Raw genomic sequence first — 17,284 nt, forward strand, 5'->3', positions numbered from 1 at the left:
CTTTTAGCAATTTTTTTTAATATACTGATATATTAATATCAAACTTTTATGTACTCTGTAATTATCTTGAATTTTGATACAATCATTAAATCCTTATAATCATTTTATTTTCTATAAAAGTAATAGAAAGAAAACGAGATAATTATAACATTTTCTAAACTACTATGAATATTAATTATTTTAATTTGAAGTGATATATTATTAATATAATTGGTATTATTCTATATTTTTCTAATTAAATAAAAAAAAATAAAGTATATGTTAAAAGTTTCTAAAAATTGTATTTCAAATGTTACAATCAATTTATTTTCACATTTTTTTTGTGAAACTTTGTGTTAATAAAAAAATAAAATATTAGATAAAGATATAAAAATATTTATTAATCAACTTTTTTGTATTTTGTAACAATTATTGTATATTATTTTGTAAAGATACACTTAAATTTATAACCTAACATTATAAGTTATTTACAATAATCCATATTTAAAAAAAAACTAGATTTATTTTTGATAAACTTATATTTAATGTTTATATCAAATGTTTTATTTAATTTTATATATTTTATTCTGTTTTTATAAAGTTTTGATATATTTGTATTATAAATAAAGTACTTTTTTTAACATTTAAAATGTTATAAACAGTTAACGTTAATTAAATATTTAAAATCTTTTTCTTTTTAATATAAAATTAAACAATAGTGATATATTATTACTGTATCTGCTCTCTTTTTCTGCACCTATAAAAGTTGTGTAAACTTTAGAATTTGATATTGTAACTTTTTAACAGTTTAATATTTTAGTTATTTTAAAGAATATATAAAAGTAAAAAAATTTAGTTAAGTTATTTTATTTCAATTATGTTAATTCATCACATTTTCCATATTAAAGTTAATATTGTACTTATATTGTATTTTGAAAGTTTAATGATATTACTAATGTAAAACCCAATAAATAAAAACATCTATCATTGTAATATTAAGTCTTGAAGATTTAAATAATTTTAGAAGTGTAATTTAAATAATTTACATTATTATAATACAATATTTGCCAATTTAGATAGGTTTTAAAGATTTCAATAAGTTTTAATCAGTTTATATTTATTGTTTTAAATAAAATTAATATAAATTATTAGAAGTATAATTTTTGAGCTGTGAAATAAAAAAAGATTAATAAATGTACTACTGTAAACGTTTTATTTACTTGTTGTAAAATAGCACTAGGGTAAATTAATAAACATTTATTTGATAATTCTACTTAAGACTGACTAGTCTTAGTAGCAAGAAGATCGTTTATATGTCTAAAGAAAGACGGTATTTTACACTACTGTTTTATAAATTGAACTTTAAGCTGGAGTATTTCTTATCAGTACTCCACATTAATAACAATTATAAATTTTTGTTAAATAACATAGGAAATATATATAATACAAAAAATTTTATTTATATAATATTATATATATTTCTTAGATAATGTATATTTAACAACTTTTGTTAAAATTTACTAAATTTTACCGGATTTTACTACCTCGTAAATTTTTTAAATTTTAATTATTAATAAGATTTTATTTTAATAAAATAGTACATTTTAACTATTTGATAAAATAATAAATTAACATGCACATAATTTTTTTTTCGCTTATTTAACTCAAAGTAAAGAATGTAAATATAATATATTAATGTGTATCAATAAAATTAGTTATCTAAAATAAAAAAATTGGAAAATTATTAATAGATTTGAAAAAATTTTATTAAATTTATAGATTAAATAATTTTTTACAAAATTTTATATAAATATATATAAATACATTAAAATTTTTTAAATTTGTTTCCTAATACATATTTTACTTTGATAACAAATTTTTTTCAAACTGCATATTTTTAATATCATTTTGATGCCTAGTTTCTTTTAATGTAACTTTTTTTGTTAGCTATTTTTTCGTATGTTTTTCTTTTCACTTAATAACAACAAGTACATAGTATATTGTAAGCAAAATTTATTTTAATATAAATAGTAAGAAAAACTTAAAATAGAAATAAGTTAATTATAAAAAAAGATTCATTGATTAGTTGGTCATTATTTATCATTTTCTTCTTCTTGTATTTTCTTCTATACTTGTTCATTTTCTTGCTTCTGTTAAATATTTTTTACAATATTACAAATTGCAATATTATATTAGATACATGTTTAAAATTTATAAATTTAAATTATTTCAAAACATTTTTTAATTAGTTTAAACAAGAATTTTAAAAAATTATTTAACAATAAAAATAAGACATTTAATAAATAAAAAAAGAAATTTTTTTTAACAAATTTTATTGTATTTTTGAATAGTTTTATTTTAAAAAGTGAAACAAAGAAGGAAATAGCAGCGAATGGTTTCGATCCACCGACCTCTGGGTTATGGGCCCAGCACGCTTCCACTGCGCCACGCTGCTGTCTGTCGGAAAATTTATCTTATTTTATACATTGAATATAACTAAAAAAACACATTTAATATTTTTATTCAAATATTTTTTTCAAATTAATAAATTACAGAATTATAAATCATAAATTTTCAAATTTTATATATCTTTTTAGTATTTAATTTATGTAAAAAATTACTACAAAGATACATTTTACATAATTTACAATAACCGTTTTTTTATGTATATAATATGTCTTATTCAAATCATTTTTGTCAATTATTATTTTCTAAAAAATAAATTATCATAAAATTATATTTTAATTGAACTTTTTAAATTTTTTTTATAATAACAAAAAAAATACAATAAAGCTTATTTGAAATATAAAGAAAATATTAATGGAAATTCTTTCTTTTGATATATTGGAAAAAATTTTATAAAAGCATTCAATGTGTATTATTTAGCAATAATATATTTTAATTTGAAAATTCAATATACAACAAATTTAATTAACTTAAAATAATAAAAAAAAGTACCACTTTTAATAACAAAAATAAAGTTAGTTAATTTTTTTTTTATGAAAGTAGTATCAAAATGTGAAAAATTTATTTTATATAAAATAAAAGAAATATAAAACTTTTAAATTTATTTTTGAAAAATATTGCTAATAATTTTTATTAAATTTTTTTATTTATTAAAAATATACAGTAATATAGAAGTCTATATTAGGTGATCTTTTATTTTTAAGTTGATGTACTTTAGATGTAACGAAATAATGATAACATAAAAGTCTATAAATATGTATTGAAATTGTTTATAAAGTTATTGTTCTTTCTTAACATTAATTTATTTTAATCTATATGCATAAATATTGTATTATTAATTTTTCTATTTAAAAAGTTTTATTTGTAATTGCATTTTAGAGACCCCAAAAAATGGACATTAGTATTAACTATTATAAACAAGATATAATATTTTTTTAAGATTGTAAGTAACTAATTGCATAAATTATAATATTGTATATATGCCTTATAGGTAGCATCTCTTTGTGCTATAATAAATTGTATAAGTTGCTTTAAATTTTCGATAGTGAATTGAATTAAATAAACATTTATAATATTTATGTGTGTTGAGTTTAGGTGAACTAAGGTCTGAAATTGGAAACCAATAAAACTTCATATTTTATATTGTTAAACATAAAAATAAAAATATTTACAATTTTATTTTTTTACCTTTCAAATTTCCAAAAAAAAAATAAAAATATTAGTAAATCTAAATCAAAAAATTAAAACTAATAGTCGAAATTAATTTATTACCCTAAAATTAACAATAAATTGAAGAATAAATAAATATATAAAAAAAACGTAAAAAGAGAATGACTAAATATTTTATGATTATTATTTTTATGAATATATGTAGACTGGGATCGGGTTGGTATAACGTAATCCCTTTAAGAGCTAGTTCTTACTCTCCCCCTAGTCTAAGATTGTTCTCCAATAAGAATTCTTGGTGAACAATGATTTTTTATAGTCTGTTGAGTGTCCATGATCATTTGAGCTCCAGTCGTGCTCGAATAGATTAAAGGACTTCTACAACATTGACTTGATACTTTCTTGGACTCTCTAAGATCAGTAGAATCTTCGGGCAGTACTTTATATGTAGGATGTGTTGATTCGGGATTCAACACCTCGATGGTGCTTCCAACACTATTCTGTTGTCCTAATTTTCCTTTCTTGTTATTATTCTTAAACAAGATTTTTCTTGTTGGTAATTTTTGAATTTCTTTTTTTATTCCATGATATTCCATTAAATTTTTTTGTATAAAATTTCCATCTGCTTTTTCTACAGTAGTACGATGTGGATAGGAATAAATTAATTGATTTGGTGAATAACTTTCCTCGCCGAAACAAGAATTATTTATTTGATAAACAATCCAAGTTAAACGTTCTCTCCAATGCTTAGTATTGTTTTCTGCACAAGTCTTCCTAATAGCTAATTGTAAAGTAGAGAATGATCTCTCTATCATCTGGTTAGTAGCATGAGAATATTTTATTGAAAAGCTTTGTATTATCCCCATTTTTTTACATGTCTCTGCAAATTCCCCATCACTATAACATTTTGCATTGTCACTATGTATTTGAGCAGGATATCCGAAACGGTTGTATAAATTGTCTTGGAAAAATTTATTGATTGATGTTGATGAAGCATTATTCAGTGTTCCCGCAATAAGATAACTGCTAAATCCATCAATAATTGAAATTACTATGACTTTTTCAGAATTCGGCTTACCAGCGATTTTTTCGAAATAACTTAAGTCTGTATATACTTTTTCAAATGGATATGTGAAGAAGGAGCTCTTTGGTTTTCTTCTTCTAATAATATTTTCATTCAAACATATCTCGCACTGATCTATCATTTTTCTAATATTTGACAGTATCATTTTTGCTTCGCGTGGACTATAGTTGTTAGAAACTAGCCTCCCTTTTATAACATACCATATTTTTTGTATATTGCTATGAATTGATTTTGAATGGTAGGTTTCGAAATAATGTTTTGCTATTTCATGTAATTTGTTTTTATTTTCTTTTTTTTGATTTAATTGTAATTGCATGAGCAATTGGTCTCCCCCCCTTTGATAAAGTGGACATTGTTGTGGAACTGGTTCAGAAGGTGATTCATTTTGACGCGATAACCAATCAGCGGTTCCGTTTGAAGTACCAGAAATCCACACCAATAGTGGATTATAACTTGCTATGTTAAAAGCATATTTTAAAAATCTATAGTCATTAGAACTGTTGACTATTGACAGTAAGTTTCTATGATCTGTTAATATAACAATTTTACAGTTATTAATAATTTCAGAGAAATAAGACAACGCATAACTAATTGCTCTTATTTCATATAGGACACTTGGTGCGTTCCTTTGATACGGGTGCCAAGAAGTTGAATAAAAAGCCACAGCATAAAATTGTTTGAAATCTATGTGAGCTTCAGGGGTATTAATTATAAGATTTGATTGACACAAGGTGGCTCCAGCCCCAATAGAGCTACCATCACAAAATAAGTAAAATTGTTTTGAATAATTAATAAAGTTTATTCCATTGGTTTCCATTGCTGCTTGTACCATTTTTTTTATGTCATTCTTTATTGATTCTGGTATAATTGTTTTTGTTCTCCCCTCTTTCTTAGGGGTATTACCTATATAGGTATTGATATTGGTCATTAATTCTGAAGAATTAGGTATAAGATGTTTGATATAGTTGAAAATTCCTCGAAATTTTCTTAAATCAGCAATTAAGTTGCATTCAGGATATGTTTTTATCCTTAGTTTGAATTTTTCAGTAGGAGAAATTCCAGTTGGTTTCAGTTTATACCCAAGGAATTCACATTCCTCTTTAAAAAATTGGCATTTGTTGATATTCAATTTGAATCCATTAAGTACTAATATTGACACGACAGTTTCTATTGTAACAGTATGGCTTGTTATATCGGGTGATAATACTAGTATATCGTCTTGATATACTATTACGTTCTTGATATTTCCTATCAAGTGATCTATGATTCTCTGAAAGTATGACGGCGAATTGCAGAACCCTTGAGGTAAGCGTTGATAAGAAAAAGTTTCACTTTTAAGACGGCATCCTAAGGTATCGCAATTACTATCATCCAGGGGAACTTGAGAATAAGCACTGGTAATATCCAGTAAAGAGCAGACAGTGTAAGTCTGTAAGTCTCTCATTATAGTAGTAATTTTTTCAGAAACATACCTATCCTTCACAATGATAGAGTTTACATTTCTAAAATCAGTTACCATTCGTATTGTACCATCAGATTTCTTAACACCTAGCGTGTTTGCTACATAACGAACTGTATAAGAAGGTTTTAATATTTGAAGATTGACAAATTGTTGAATTTGTGTGGATAATTCCCCAATCATTGGTGGAATTGGATCATATCGCTTGAAACTAGGAAGTTCAGCGTTGAGAAATTCGATAACTGGTGCCTTTAAATGGCAGCATCCAATATCAAATTTATTCTTTGAGAATCCCTGAGGATACTTTTCTAATAGTTTTTCTTTGAGATTAAGTTCTTCTTCGTTACCCATTAAGAAGTTACAAGCAGCCTGAGAATTATCTCTATTATTGACAAATTTGATGCAATAATTCAACTTACTCAAGCCTGTGGTTCCCAAGATTATAGGGATATCACTCTTGATTATCAGAATCTCATCTCTTCCAATTGTTACAGTTTTACCCTGCAATTTCAATTGAATATCTGTAGAAGTTGTTTTTGACTTTATTTTTCCACCACCAGTAGTTATGTGTGGTCCACTAGCTTCGGAGATTTCTAAATTCAATTCTTTGGCTAGTTCATCATTCATAAAGACATGTGAAGCACCACTATCTATCATGGCTTCTAGGTGACATATATTCACCTGTTGTGGATTTTTTTTTGATATAGTTTTAAGTATTACTTTTTCATAAATCAATTTTTGATTTTTTTTGTCTACAGTATATGTGTTTAACTTAGGATTCGTTGTAGTCTTTTGAGAACGGCATTCAGCGTTGGTGTGTGCCCCATGTGGATGTATAGTGCAAGAATCCTTTGTATTGTTAAATCTTTTACTATTATTAAATTTTTTTGTATCAGGATGGTTTCTGTGATCATTTATAAGAATCTGTTTTGCAGCCATTTCATTTACGTACTGCTCCCAAGAAGTAAGTAAGAAATCAGCAGAAAACTCCTATAATTTATCATCAGCATGAAGACGAGAAGTACAGTCGTTAACTTGTTGGTTCAAAAGAGAATCTCCTTTGAGTTCAGGATTAGCCTGCTCTACCAGTTTCCCAATCTCTCTCAAACTTTCCTCCAAGTTCTTCAAGTTAACCTTTGCTACCCTGAGTTTGGCTTGCGCGGATTTTTTCGTAATCTTTGAATCATAATTCTTTACTAGAAATTCTTTCATCTTTTCATAGTCAGTAATGTCCGAGATTCTTTCATAAATGTAAGGTGGCATCTTCAAACATAATATATCTACTTTCTCATCCTCCTCTTCTATGTGATCTCTTCTCATTGCACGTTCTAGAATACTGATGTATGTTGAAATTTGAAATTTAGGATTGAAAGCATCTAAGTCTTTAGTGTAGAAAGAAGATAGTTTCCTTTCCCCGTTTGTACTCATAGTAGTTTCACTTCCTGTAGTAACTTCACTCATTAAATGAATACTCTGTTCAGTGGATGGTTGTATGTCTTGTAGTAGATCGTAGTGTTTTTGCAAGATCTCCTTGCCTTTTGTCACTCTCCTGGTGTCAGTAAGATCCAAGATGTGAGTATTCCTCTTCGCTATACTCCTGAGATGTATGTGAAGTCTGGTAGTCTCTGATTGCCCTTGTTGAAAACTGGTTCTCCAAAGTGTTAAAAGTTGGGTATAAGTAGCGTCAACTTTCCAATCCAGACTAATAGCTGTTTAATAGAATTCTTTTTATAGAATTCTGTGTTGTAATATCGAAATTTTTTTTTGTGTAGAGTCGTACCAAGTCGAATTGTTCCTGAGAAATTCGGGGTCTTAGTAAGTCTAATTCGCAGTTAAGTCTAAATCTCCCTCGTAATTGAAGATTGTAGCTAATAAATTCAGAGTTTTAGTCGAAACTCTGAGTTAGCGTTCAGAGTTTAGTAGAAACTCTAAGTCGAAATTAATTTATTACCCTAAAATTAACAATAAATTGAAGAATAAATAAATATATAAAAAAACGTAAAAAGAGAATGACTAAATATTTTATGATTATTATTTTTATGAATATATGTAGACTGGGATCGGGTTGGTATAACGTAATCCCTTTAAGAGCTAGTTCTTACTCTAATTTTTATAAATGAAAAATAAGAGCAAGCTAGTTAAAAAAATAAAAATTTTATAATGCAACAAATTAAAGACTAATGTAAAAATTAATTTTATTATACTGCATATAATGTTTTTAAAAATATAATAAATATATTTTAAAATATCTTATTAATAAATGTTTTTTATATGCGCATAATTTTTTATTTCATATATTGTTTATTTATTATCCATTAATATAATAAAATATAAAAAATTAATATTTTTTTCAGTTATTAAAAAGTGTCTTTAGAAACTCTTCAAAATGTAAAAAAAAATAGAGTAAAAAAAATTCTTCTTTTTGGACTTTAAAGAGTGATGGGTTATAGCACCTAAGGTTTTAAATAGTATATAAGAAAGGTTTTAAGTATATTTTATCAGTGAAGAGTAATACTTCTATAGTAGTATAGTTGTTCTTTTTAGCTGTGTTAGCAAAGGTTTCGAAATTTTATAATAAAAGTTTGCTTGTGTATGGAAACCTGGGATCCATTATTTTTATATATTTAAAGTTCTAATTTCAAAAAACAGCTTTTTATACTTATTATAATTTAATTACTACCGGCCAGTTTTTTAACAAAATTCATTTAATTTTTTAACATTAGTGTAGCATAATAATTTTTATCTAACAATAAAAATTTAAATTTTTTAAAATATTACATTTTATATTTATAGCTGTTAAAAAATATTAATTTTAATATCAAAGTTTAAAGCTAATATGCAAAAAAAAAGTTAGCTTAAAATAATATATTAATATAGTTATTGTAAAAAGCTTAACATTTTAAAAAAATAATTATAAAAACAATAAATTAAAATTTTCTAAATTACTATATAATTAGCTTTCATTGGCCTATTTAGTATAGTGGTTAGTACTCCACGTTGTGGCCGTGGCGACGTAGGTTCGATTCCTGCAATAGGCATCTTTTTATACTTTAAGTTTTTAAATTGTTTCTAAATTGTTAATTTTTATAATTAAAAAATTATTTTTTTAATACTAAAACACATTTTTTCAATGTTCCAGTGTTTAAATCAATACTAATTTATTTTTTATATGATATTTTAAATCATTAAGCAAAAATAAATAGACACTAAAATTATGTGATGAAAAATAAGTGATTACTAAAAAAAAGTTAAGAAATTTAATCATTATATTTTATACTAAGCTATAAAATACATTATATTTTACTATAATATTTTTTTTATAAAAGATACATTAAATTAAGAATTCACTCAATAATAAAAAATTATTGTAAAACGATTAATTTATTAAAAATTGTAGGTTAAAATATATATTATAATAATTGTTGTTTATATAATTTGACCGAAAAAAGTTTATGGTTAAAGTTTATAATCAAATTTATATAATTATTTATGATTGTTAATTATATTTTATTTTCTAGTTCTATTAAAAAAAATCTGATTAAAAATGAAATTTAAAAAAAAATTAATTTGATTTATCTGGATGGTTTAACTAATAAATTCAAAAAAAAAATTTTTAAACATTATTATAATACAGTTAAAAAATACAAAAAAATTGTCAATCTTTAAATATATGCAAACGAGAATTAAGTTTATATGATTTTTTCAGACATTTTTTTTTCAAAAACTTTTCTTAGAGAACAAAACACGCTACATACCAAAAATGTAGTTAATTATTAAAAATTTTTATCTTTATTTAAAAAAGTTTCAAAAAAGCAAAAAAAAAATGTTTTATTTGAAAAGGTTTTAATCATAATTTTATATATAAACAACAAACGACAAAAAAATTTGTTTTTATAATAAAAATGTAAAGATTTATATTTAATTTCTTATTTGGTCAAAAATAAATTTAAATGGACGTAATTTTGTTCAAAATTGAAAATTTGATTTTATGAAAAAAATAAACAAGTGTATTTTAATTTTCTATTGAATGGCTAAAATTTAAAAAAATTAAGACTTCAAGTTCTAAAGTTAGTCAGGTAAGATTCCTTTTTTTAAATTTTTATAAAATGTTTTTTTTTAAAAAATTACATTTTCAAAACCTTTTTTAAATTAAAATTTATATATAACTTTTTTTTCGCCAATAAATTTATTTTTAATGTTAAAAATTTAAAAAAATAAACCTTTTTTGTTTAAAATTTTCACGATCATATTTCAATTAATGTTAAAAATAGCCAAAACTTTTTTAATAAATATGTTAAGAAAAAAAATTTATCTGAAGATATTTTAATTATCTATTGAATTACTTTAATTTTGTAAGTTATGACCAGTAACTTTTAAAATTATAAAAAAAACTATTTATTAAAAGTAAATTTTTAAAGTTTACATTAAACGAATTTTTAAAGTCAAATTTTAAATAGACATAACTTTTATTCAAATAAAAAATATTTATTTAAAATAATTTATAATTCTATCTAATAATTATAATTTTATAAAAAAAAATTTTTTTATTAGTTTTATTATAATTTTAATAATATGTTATATATTTTTTTTATAAAGAGTAAACATAGCTTGTTTCTAACTAACAAAACTGTTCTTTTCAAAGAAATGGAAAGTTTATAAGATATTATTATTAAATAAGTTATTAGCTTAAGAAAAAAAATAATATTAAAATAATATTTTATTTTTGTAAATTAAAATTATTTTAAATATAAAATAAAATTATTTCTAAAATAAGTATTAAGATAATTTTTTTATAATTATATAAAATATATAACAAATAATGTATATTATAAGCATTATTAAAAATTTTATATTAGTAGTAAATAATTGGTGAAAAAGCTATAAAATTGTATAAACCATACATTAAAGCTATGAAAGAATCAAAAAATTTTCTTAAACAAATTAAATTAAGCCTAATTAGAAATAAAATATTTATTATACAAAAATCAAAGTAACAAAAGATTGTAAATTTTTTTTTATAATATAAGTAATATATTTATATGTTTTTTTTGTAAATATAAAGATACAAATAAAATATTTTGATAATTTTTTTTTTGATTTTGATATCAATATTCAAAACAGTTATATTTTTCTATATTAAAGTTTAATTTAATAAAATTTAAAGCAATCATTTTTATTTTACATTTACATTAAATTATATTAATTAATTTAAATAATGTTATTAAGTGTATATATATTATTTTTTAATAACAAAAGCAGAGAAATATCAACATAGAAAAATAACATAAAATAAAAAACAGTTAAACAGAAACGATAAAACTAAGTATAAAAGTAACAAAAAGATAAAAAATAATCATTTTTATTTCTTTCTCTTTTTAATACCAAACTATTAATATAAGCAAATTAATTTATTATGAATATAGAGGTTAATAATTGAGAAATTACTCAATAATATAAGAAACTTTAGAAAAGTTTATAAAAACAAAATAGTAAAATAATAATTTTAATATTCGTTATTTAAATATTTTGGCAAAAAAATTTGTTTTGTTGTAGAATTTAATAAATTGTTTAATAATTATTGGGATTCCAAAGTGCTTATATTTTACCAATTCTTATTTTTAATAAAAATTAAATTAGTTTTATTTTTTTCTATTTATGAATCTGGTAGATATCAACAATAAATTATAAAATTAGATTTTTACTACATTTTAACTATAAAATAAAAATAAGATAAATATAATTTTTTTTAAATTATAAAAAATATATTATTATTCTTGCTACAAAAAACTATTGAATCGCCCCCGGGTGAGCTTGAACCACCAACCTTTCGGTTAACAGCCGAACGCGCTAACCAATTGCGTCACGGAGGCTCTGCTTTGAAAAAAAATTTTTTTCAATTTTTCATACTTTTCTTCAGGATCTTTTTTAGAGTCGGTTCTCCCTCAAATAATTTTTTTAAATAAACATTTTTTTTAAATTTTTTTACTTTTTCTAACATAAAAAAACACGGAAAATCAAAAAAAAAAAGAAAAAAAAAAACTGAGAAAAAAAGCAAAAAAAAAAATGTAAAATAATTTGAAAATTGACATTTGATCATAAATTTTAATTGTTAACAACTTTAACATACTTATTTACTCAAAACGCTTTTAAAATGGCCTCAATACCACCAATGGATTCTTTAAGAAACATTTGCTTCAATGAGGAGGCAGCTCTTAAGCTTCTCCAAGACGAGAAAATAATTAAAAAGAAAATGGATTGTTCTACATATGGAAGCTCAACTACTTTTTGAAGAGCAAAACTTTCTCTCCAGATGCACCAAAAAAAGCTGCAGAAAAAGCATAAGTGCCAAGAATGAAACGTTTTTTGTTGGCCAGTGCTTTCCGCTTCGCAAGATTCTTCACATGACTTATTTATGGTTGTGGAAAAATCCAGTAAACTCCATAAAAAGTTAGTGTGAAGTCAGTAAAAAGACTGTTTGCTTATTCCTGAGCTATTTCTGTCGACTTGAAGCAGATGCTTTGGAAACCGAAGAATGTGTTAACGGTTAAGAAGGCATCCACACTAACACCATGGAAGGAACGTGGAATAGATTCAAATTAATGATTCCAGCTCGGTCAAAGACAAAAAAAATTATGAAGGAGCGCCTGTGGGAATTTGCCTGGCACCGAGCAAATAAGTCAAATTTATTAGCCGGCTTTCTCGATGCCTTACGAGAAGTCGTTTAAATAAAGAAAATAATTCACTAATTTTTTAATATTTTATTTTTTTTTTTCATTTAACCAATAAAATAAAAAAAAATTTTTTTTTATATTTATTTTGTTGTATAAATCAAATATTTAAAAATTGCTCTTTTAATTAAGAAGAAATAACTTGAAAAATAAATTTTTTTTTATCAGGAAGTATTAAAAAATAATAAATTTATCAATATGATTAAAAAAATTTAGTTTTGCGTAGTTTTAATCAACAAACAAAGAGGGAAAACCAACTCTAAAGATCAACCGCTTCACCTCTACCAGGCCATTTATGATTTCAGAGTTCGTATCTGTGAGCTTGATGTTTCTCCTTTTGAAATCAGCATGCCATATTTCGTCTTTCATCTTTTTTTTTCTTTCTGATTTTACTTTTTGGGTCTTCAGTTTGTGCTTGAGTAATCTTTTTTTCCATATCTGTTAACTGTTTCTCTATACTGTTCATTCTTCCATCTAACTTTTGGAATCCTTCATCAATGGATTCTTTTACCATTTTTTGAAAAAGAATAAATTGTTTATTATTCATCATTGATTCATAGACTCTTTTTTTTCCAATTAAATTTCCTTTTGTTTCAACCAACAATTTTTTTCTTCCTCTTTGTCTTCTTTTTCCAATTTTTTATTTTGTAGTTTTTTTTCTACTTTTCTAATCTTTTTTAATTCATTAATATTTAAAAAACCAATTAAAAAAAACAAACTTACTCTTTTTCAATTTCGTCTTCTAAAGTGATATAATTATTACTATATTTCCTATTTTTTATTGAACTTCTTGAAGAACATCTTAAAGAATCTCTTGAAATTTCACCGCTCATAATAGTATTTATTAATATCTATAAAAAAAATTAATTAATAAGTTAAAAATTTTTAAGAATGATAAAATAACAATAAAACATTACTTATATATAAATTTTATTGGGTAAAATCACCGTTTTTTTTAAAAGTTTGGAATAAATTTCAACTCTTTCCTTCTCCAAGTTGATTGACAGATAATAAAAAAATTTTTTTTTTTTTGTTGCTATGCAATCTCTCACGGCTCCAGTTAATGCCCATTTGATGCAGAGCGGAATTTGTAAAGAGAAGCTATTTGATTCTTTCTTTGATCATTAGGATTCGAAGAGACTGTGATATATCTAAAGTTAATAATTTTCTTTGGTTTGACAAGTTTATTAGAATTCTAATCTCTTATGACAATGGCAGAAGGTAACTGATAAATGTCTATAATTGTTTTCTGAAGATCTTTAGACTGTTGGAGTCTTTCAGCAAACTCCGCTGTTTTTGGATGTATGACTTTGAAACTAAATACAATGTCTGCCGGAGAAACTTAAGAATCTGATAAAGAGAAGCAATTGTAGGTGAGGACGATTTATTGAAGAGCTTTTTTTCAAGTACCATTGTGTACCATTTTATGTTTATAAATTTGCAACTTAAGTGTACGGAAATATTTTTCTATAGATTAATTTGAAAAATGTTCATTTGTAACAACATTGGTATGAGAAATGTTATTTAATTTGCATAAAGATCGAAATGCTAAGAATTGAAAGACTTTAGCACAATCCGAATGTATTCTACGAGGTATGCCATATCATGCGAAGATATCATATGTAAAGAATTCAGTAACATTGTGCGCATTTGCTTTTTTGATCTGTTTAATTATAACATATTTAGAGAATCTGCAAATTGCAGCAATATTAGGAGTGTTGTCCACATATGTTATATATACTGCCATAGATTCAAAAGGTTCTAATTGTAGATAATCTTCCATTTCAGGAATTCTTTTTCTTTTGATATCATTTCTTTCAATACAAATTTTGCAATTAGATATAAGGTTTCTATGTGATCGTAGGATTGATTTTATTTTTGATTTCTTTTGATAATTTTTTATAAAAGATTGTTTGACTATACTATAAACTTTTTGAAGACAAATGTGATTCATGTCACAATGTACATCTTGAAATATTTTTCTAGCATATTCAAATGAAATAAAGCAATGTTCTTTTTTTGTATCTTGTAACTCAAGATATTTAACATCAATTTCATTGATGTTCATTCTTTTCTTTTCTACAGAAGAATACGCGCGGGATAGCAAGTTAGCTAAGTGATTCTTTTCTCCATTTATCCAATTGATGGAAGCTGGAGCAAAGTTTAATATACTCCATATGTATTTACCATAAAAAAAGATGTTGATTCACGTATGATGGTTAGCAAACTTTTATGATCTGTATAAATATGTATGGAGCAGGTGGCGACTAATTCACCAAAAAAGGTAAGAGAATCTGAAATCGCTTTTAATTCTAAAGCTATAATGAAGGGAATTACTTTATATTCATGTTTTTTTGAATATAGTGCAACACAATGTAATGTCGACTTAAAAGGTTTTGCTACATTGAAGGTTTCGATAGAAGCAGGTTGAAAAAAAGCAGCTCCAGTGCTTTGAAGGGAAGCATCTACAAATAAACAAAATGGTAATTGATAATTAATATGTGCTAGGTGTTTGGTGTAATGAGATTTATTTTGAATGCATTTAATAGCTTCTTGTACTTGTAGGAAAATTGTTGTAGGATTTTTTTCTTTGATTTTTGACGTATTTCCAATGTATTGATCAATGACGCGTTTTTCGTTCATGGTATCATAAAAATACTTTTTTACAAAGGTAAATATACCTCTAAATTTTTAAAGTTGGTGAATGTTTGTAGGCATTGGAAATTGAGAAAGAATTCGAGTGAACTTGAGAGACATTTTTGTTTCTGAACAATTGATAATGTGGCCTAAAATTTCTGTTTCAAACGTTGCAAAATCACATTTATTGAGATTTATTTTAAGAGAATGTTGGTTGATTTTATAGCATACTTTGAAGACTTCTTCTTTGTGGTGTGCAAATGTTCCTTGGGTGAAGATCCAACAGTCATTCTGATAACTAGTGGCGGACATGCCTTGTAAAATTTTATCGAAGATTGACTGGAAAATGAAGCTAGAATTTTTTCCTCCTATTGTTAGACGTAGGATAGAAAATATTGTGCTACCAAAATGTCTTCCGATGACATCTTTGTCGTCTGGATAATAAGGAATCTTCATGTAAGCTGGAACTAAATCTAATTTCGAAATAAATGTAAAGACTAAAATACATTAAATAATAAGATAATTTTGGGGATGAATAAAAAAATGCAACTAGAATTTCATTTACTTTTCTTAAGTCGAAGGTGATTCTTAATTCTTTTGAATCTTTTATTTCTACTGGGACTATATTACATATATATTTTGGCATTTTATTTAATTGATCAAGAGGGTGTATTTTTCCATGTTTTAACATACCATTTATTTCTAGCTGTACTTGATTTCTGATTTTAGGGTTAGGGTCATATCTGAGATTAGAAAACAGTTTGCTTTGCTTGAATTCCATTTTTAGTGCGTGAATTGTGCATGTGCCTAGATCAAAACGGTTTGAGCTCAGCATGTTTTGAAAAAGTAAAGATATTTCATTTTTGATTTCTTCTGCTTGAATGGATATGTGGTTTATTTCAACCCCATCTTGATGAAAACTTAATTGTATATTGAGTTTCATAAGTTTTTCTTGCTCATGAATCATCTGTCTGCTGCAATTTAAAATAACGAGAAATAATTTGGTGTATTGGTTGATCTTTAAAGTTGGTCCCCCCCTTTTTGTTTTTTGATTAAAATATGTAAAAATGAATTTTTTAATCAGATTGATAAAATTATTATTTTTTAATACTTCCTGATAAACAAAAAAAAAAAAAATTTTTTTTTCAAGTTATTTCTTCTTAGTTAAAAGAGTAATTAATAAATATTTGATTTATACAACAAAAATAAAATAGAAAAGACTTTTTTTAAATTTTATTGGTTGAATGAAAAAATTTATAAAAAAATTAATAAATTATTAAAAAAATTAGTGAATTATTTTTTAATATAAACGACTTCTCGTAAGGCATCGAGAAAGCCGGCTCATTATTTTTTTTTATTTGCCCGGCGCAAAGCAAATTTCCACAGACGCTTCTCCATGTCTTTCTTTGTTCTCGTTCGTGCCAGAATTTGAAGTTTGAAGCCATTCCATGTTCTTTCTATAGTGTTCGTGTAGACGACAGTTTCCGGATCTTTGAAATTTACACTATGGCTTACCGTATAGTGTTTGAATCTCAAAATATCCTCAATTCCGTTGTAACCTCGCTAAAGATCAGTGTGAATTATCAAGCCAGGTACGACGTGCTTCTTAATGACTTCAAGAAGCGTTTCACTGACCCGTTTTTTAACAGGAACAGCGAAAACGCGTCTTTACTCCGTCTTTTCCACATCGCCTACAACCCAAACTCCATCTACAGAATGCCCTTTGTTATTCTTCCTTTTGCTCATTTTGGTTTCATCTATTTC

At 24.5% G+C, this 17,284-nt stretch overlaps 4 protein-coding genes across 4 annotated transcripts; all 4 read right to left on the minus strand.

Annotated features, from left to right (window-relative positions):
* Positions 1-3,881: 3,881 nt before the first annotated feature.
* Positions 3,882-7,094, minus strand: SRAE_0000048300 (Reverse transcriptase domain and Integrase,catalytic core domain and Ribonuclease H-like domain and Retroviral aspartyl protease domain and Aspartic peptidase domain-containing protein; the record flags this gene model as incomplete). The annotated part of the gene is made up of 1 exon (XM_024646379.1): positions 3,882-7,094. One exon carries the CDS (start codon positions 7,092-7,094, stop codon positions 3,882-3,884), a length of 3,213 nt encoding a protein of 1,070 aa, XP_024500566.1.
* A 51-nt stretch (positions 7,095-7,145) lies between these two features.
* Positions 7,146-13,397, minus strand: SRAE_0000048400 (Hypothetical protein; the record flags this gene model as incomplete). Its single annotated transcript, XM_024646380.1, has 2 exons — positions 7,146-7,744; positions 13,277-13,397. 2 exons carry the CDS (start codon positions 13,395-13,397, stop codon positions 7,146-7,148), a joined length of 720 nt encoding a protein of 239 aa, XP_024500567.1.
* A 1,089-nt stretch (positions 13,398-14,486) lies between these two features.
* On the minus strand, positions 14,487-15,526 carry SRAE_0000048500 (Hypothetical protein; the record flags this gene model as incomplete). Its single annotated transcript, XM_024646381.1, has 2 exons — positions 14,487-14,962; positions 15,112-15,526. The coding sequence occupies 2 exons, from the start codon at positions 15,524-15,526 to the stop codon at positions 14,487-14,489; spliced, it is 891 nt and encodes a 296-aa protein (XP_024500568.1).
* Positions 15,527-15,574: 48 nt separating this feature from the next.
* On the minus strand, positions 15,575-16,487 carry SRAE_0000048600 (Reverse transcriptase domain-containing protein; the record flags this gene model as incomplete). The annotated part of the gene is made up of 2 exons (XM_024646382.1): positions 15,575-16,017; positions 16,214-16,487. The coding sequence occupies 2 exons, from the start codon at positions 16,485-16,487 to the stop codon at positions 15,575-15,577; spliced, it is 717 nt and encodes a 238-aa protein (XP_024500569.1).
* Between the last annotated feature and the right edge of the window lie 797 nt (positions 16,488-17,284).

This window comes from Strongyloides ratti, scaffold srae_scaffold0000003, assembly GCF_001040885.1.
Source record: "Strongyloides ratti genome assembly S_ratti_ED321, scaffold srae_scaffold0000003".
Taxonomy (NCBI): domain Eukaryota; kingdom Metazoa; phylum Nematoda; class Chromadorea; order Rhabditida; family Strongyloididae; genus Strongyloides; species Strongyloides ratti.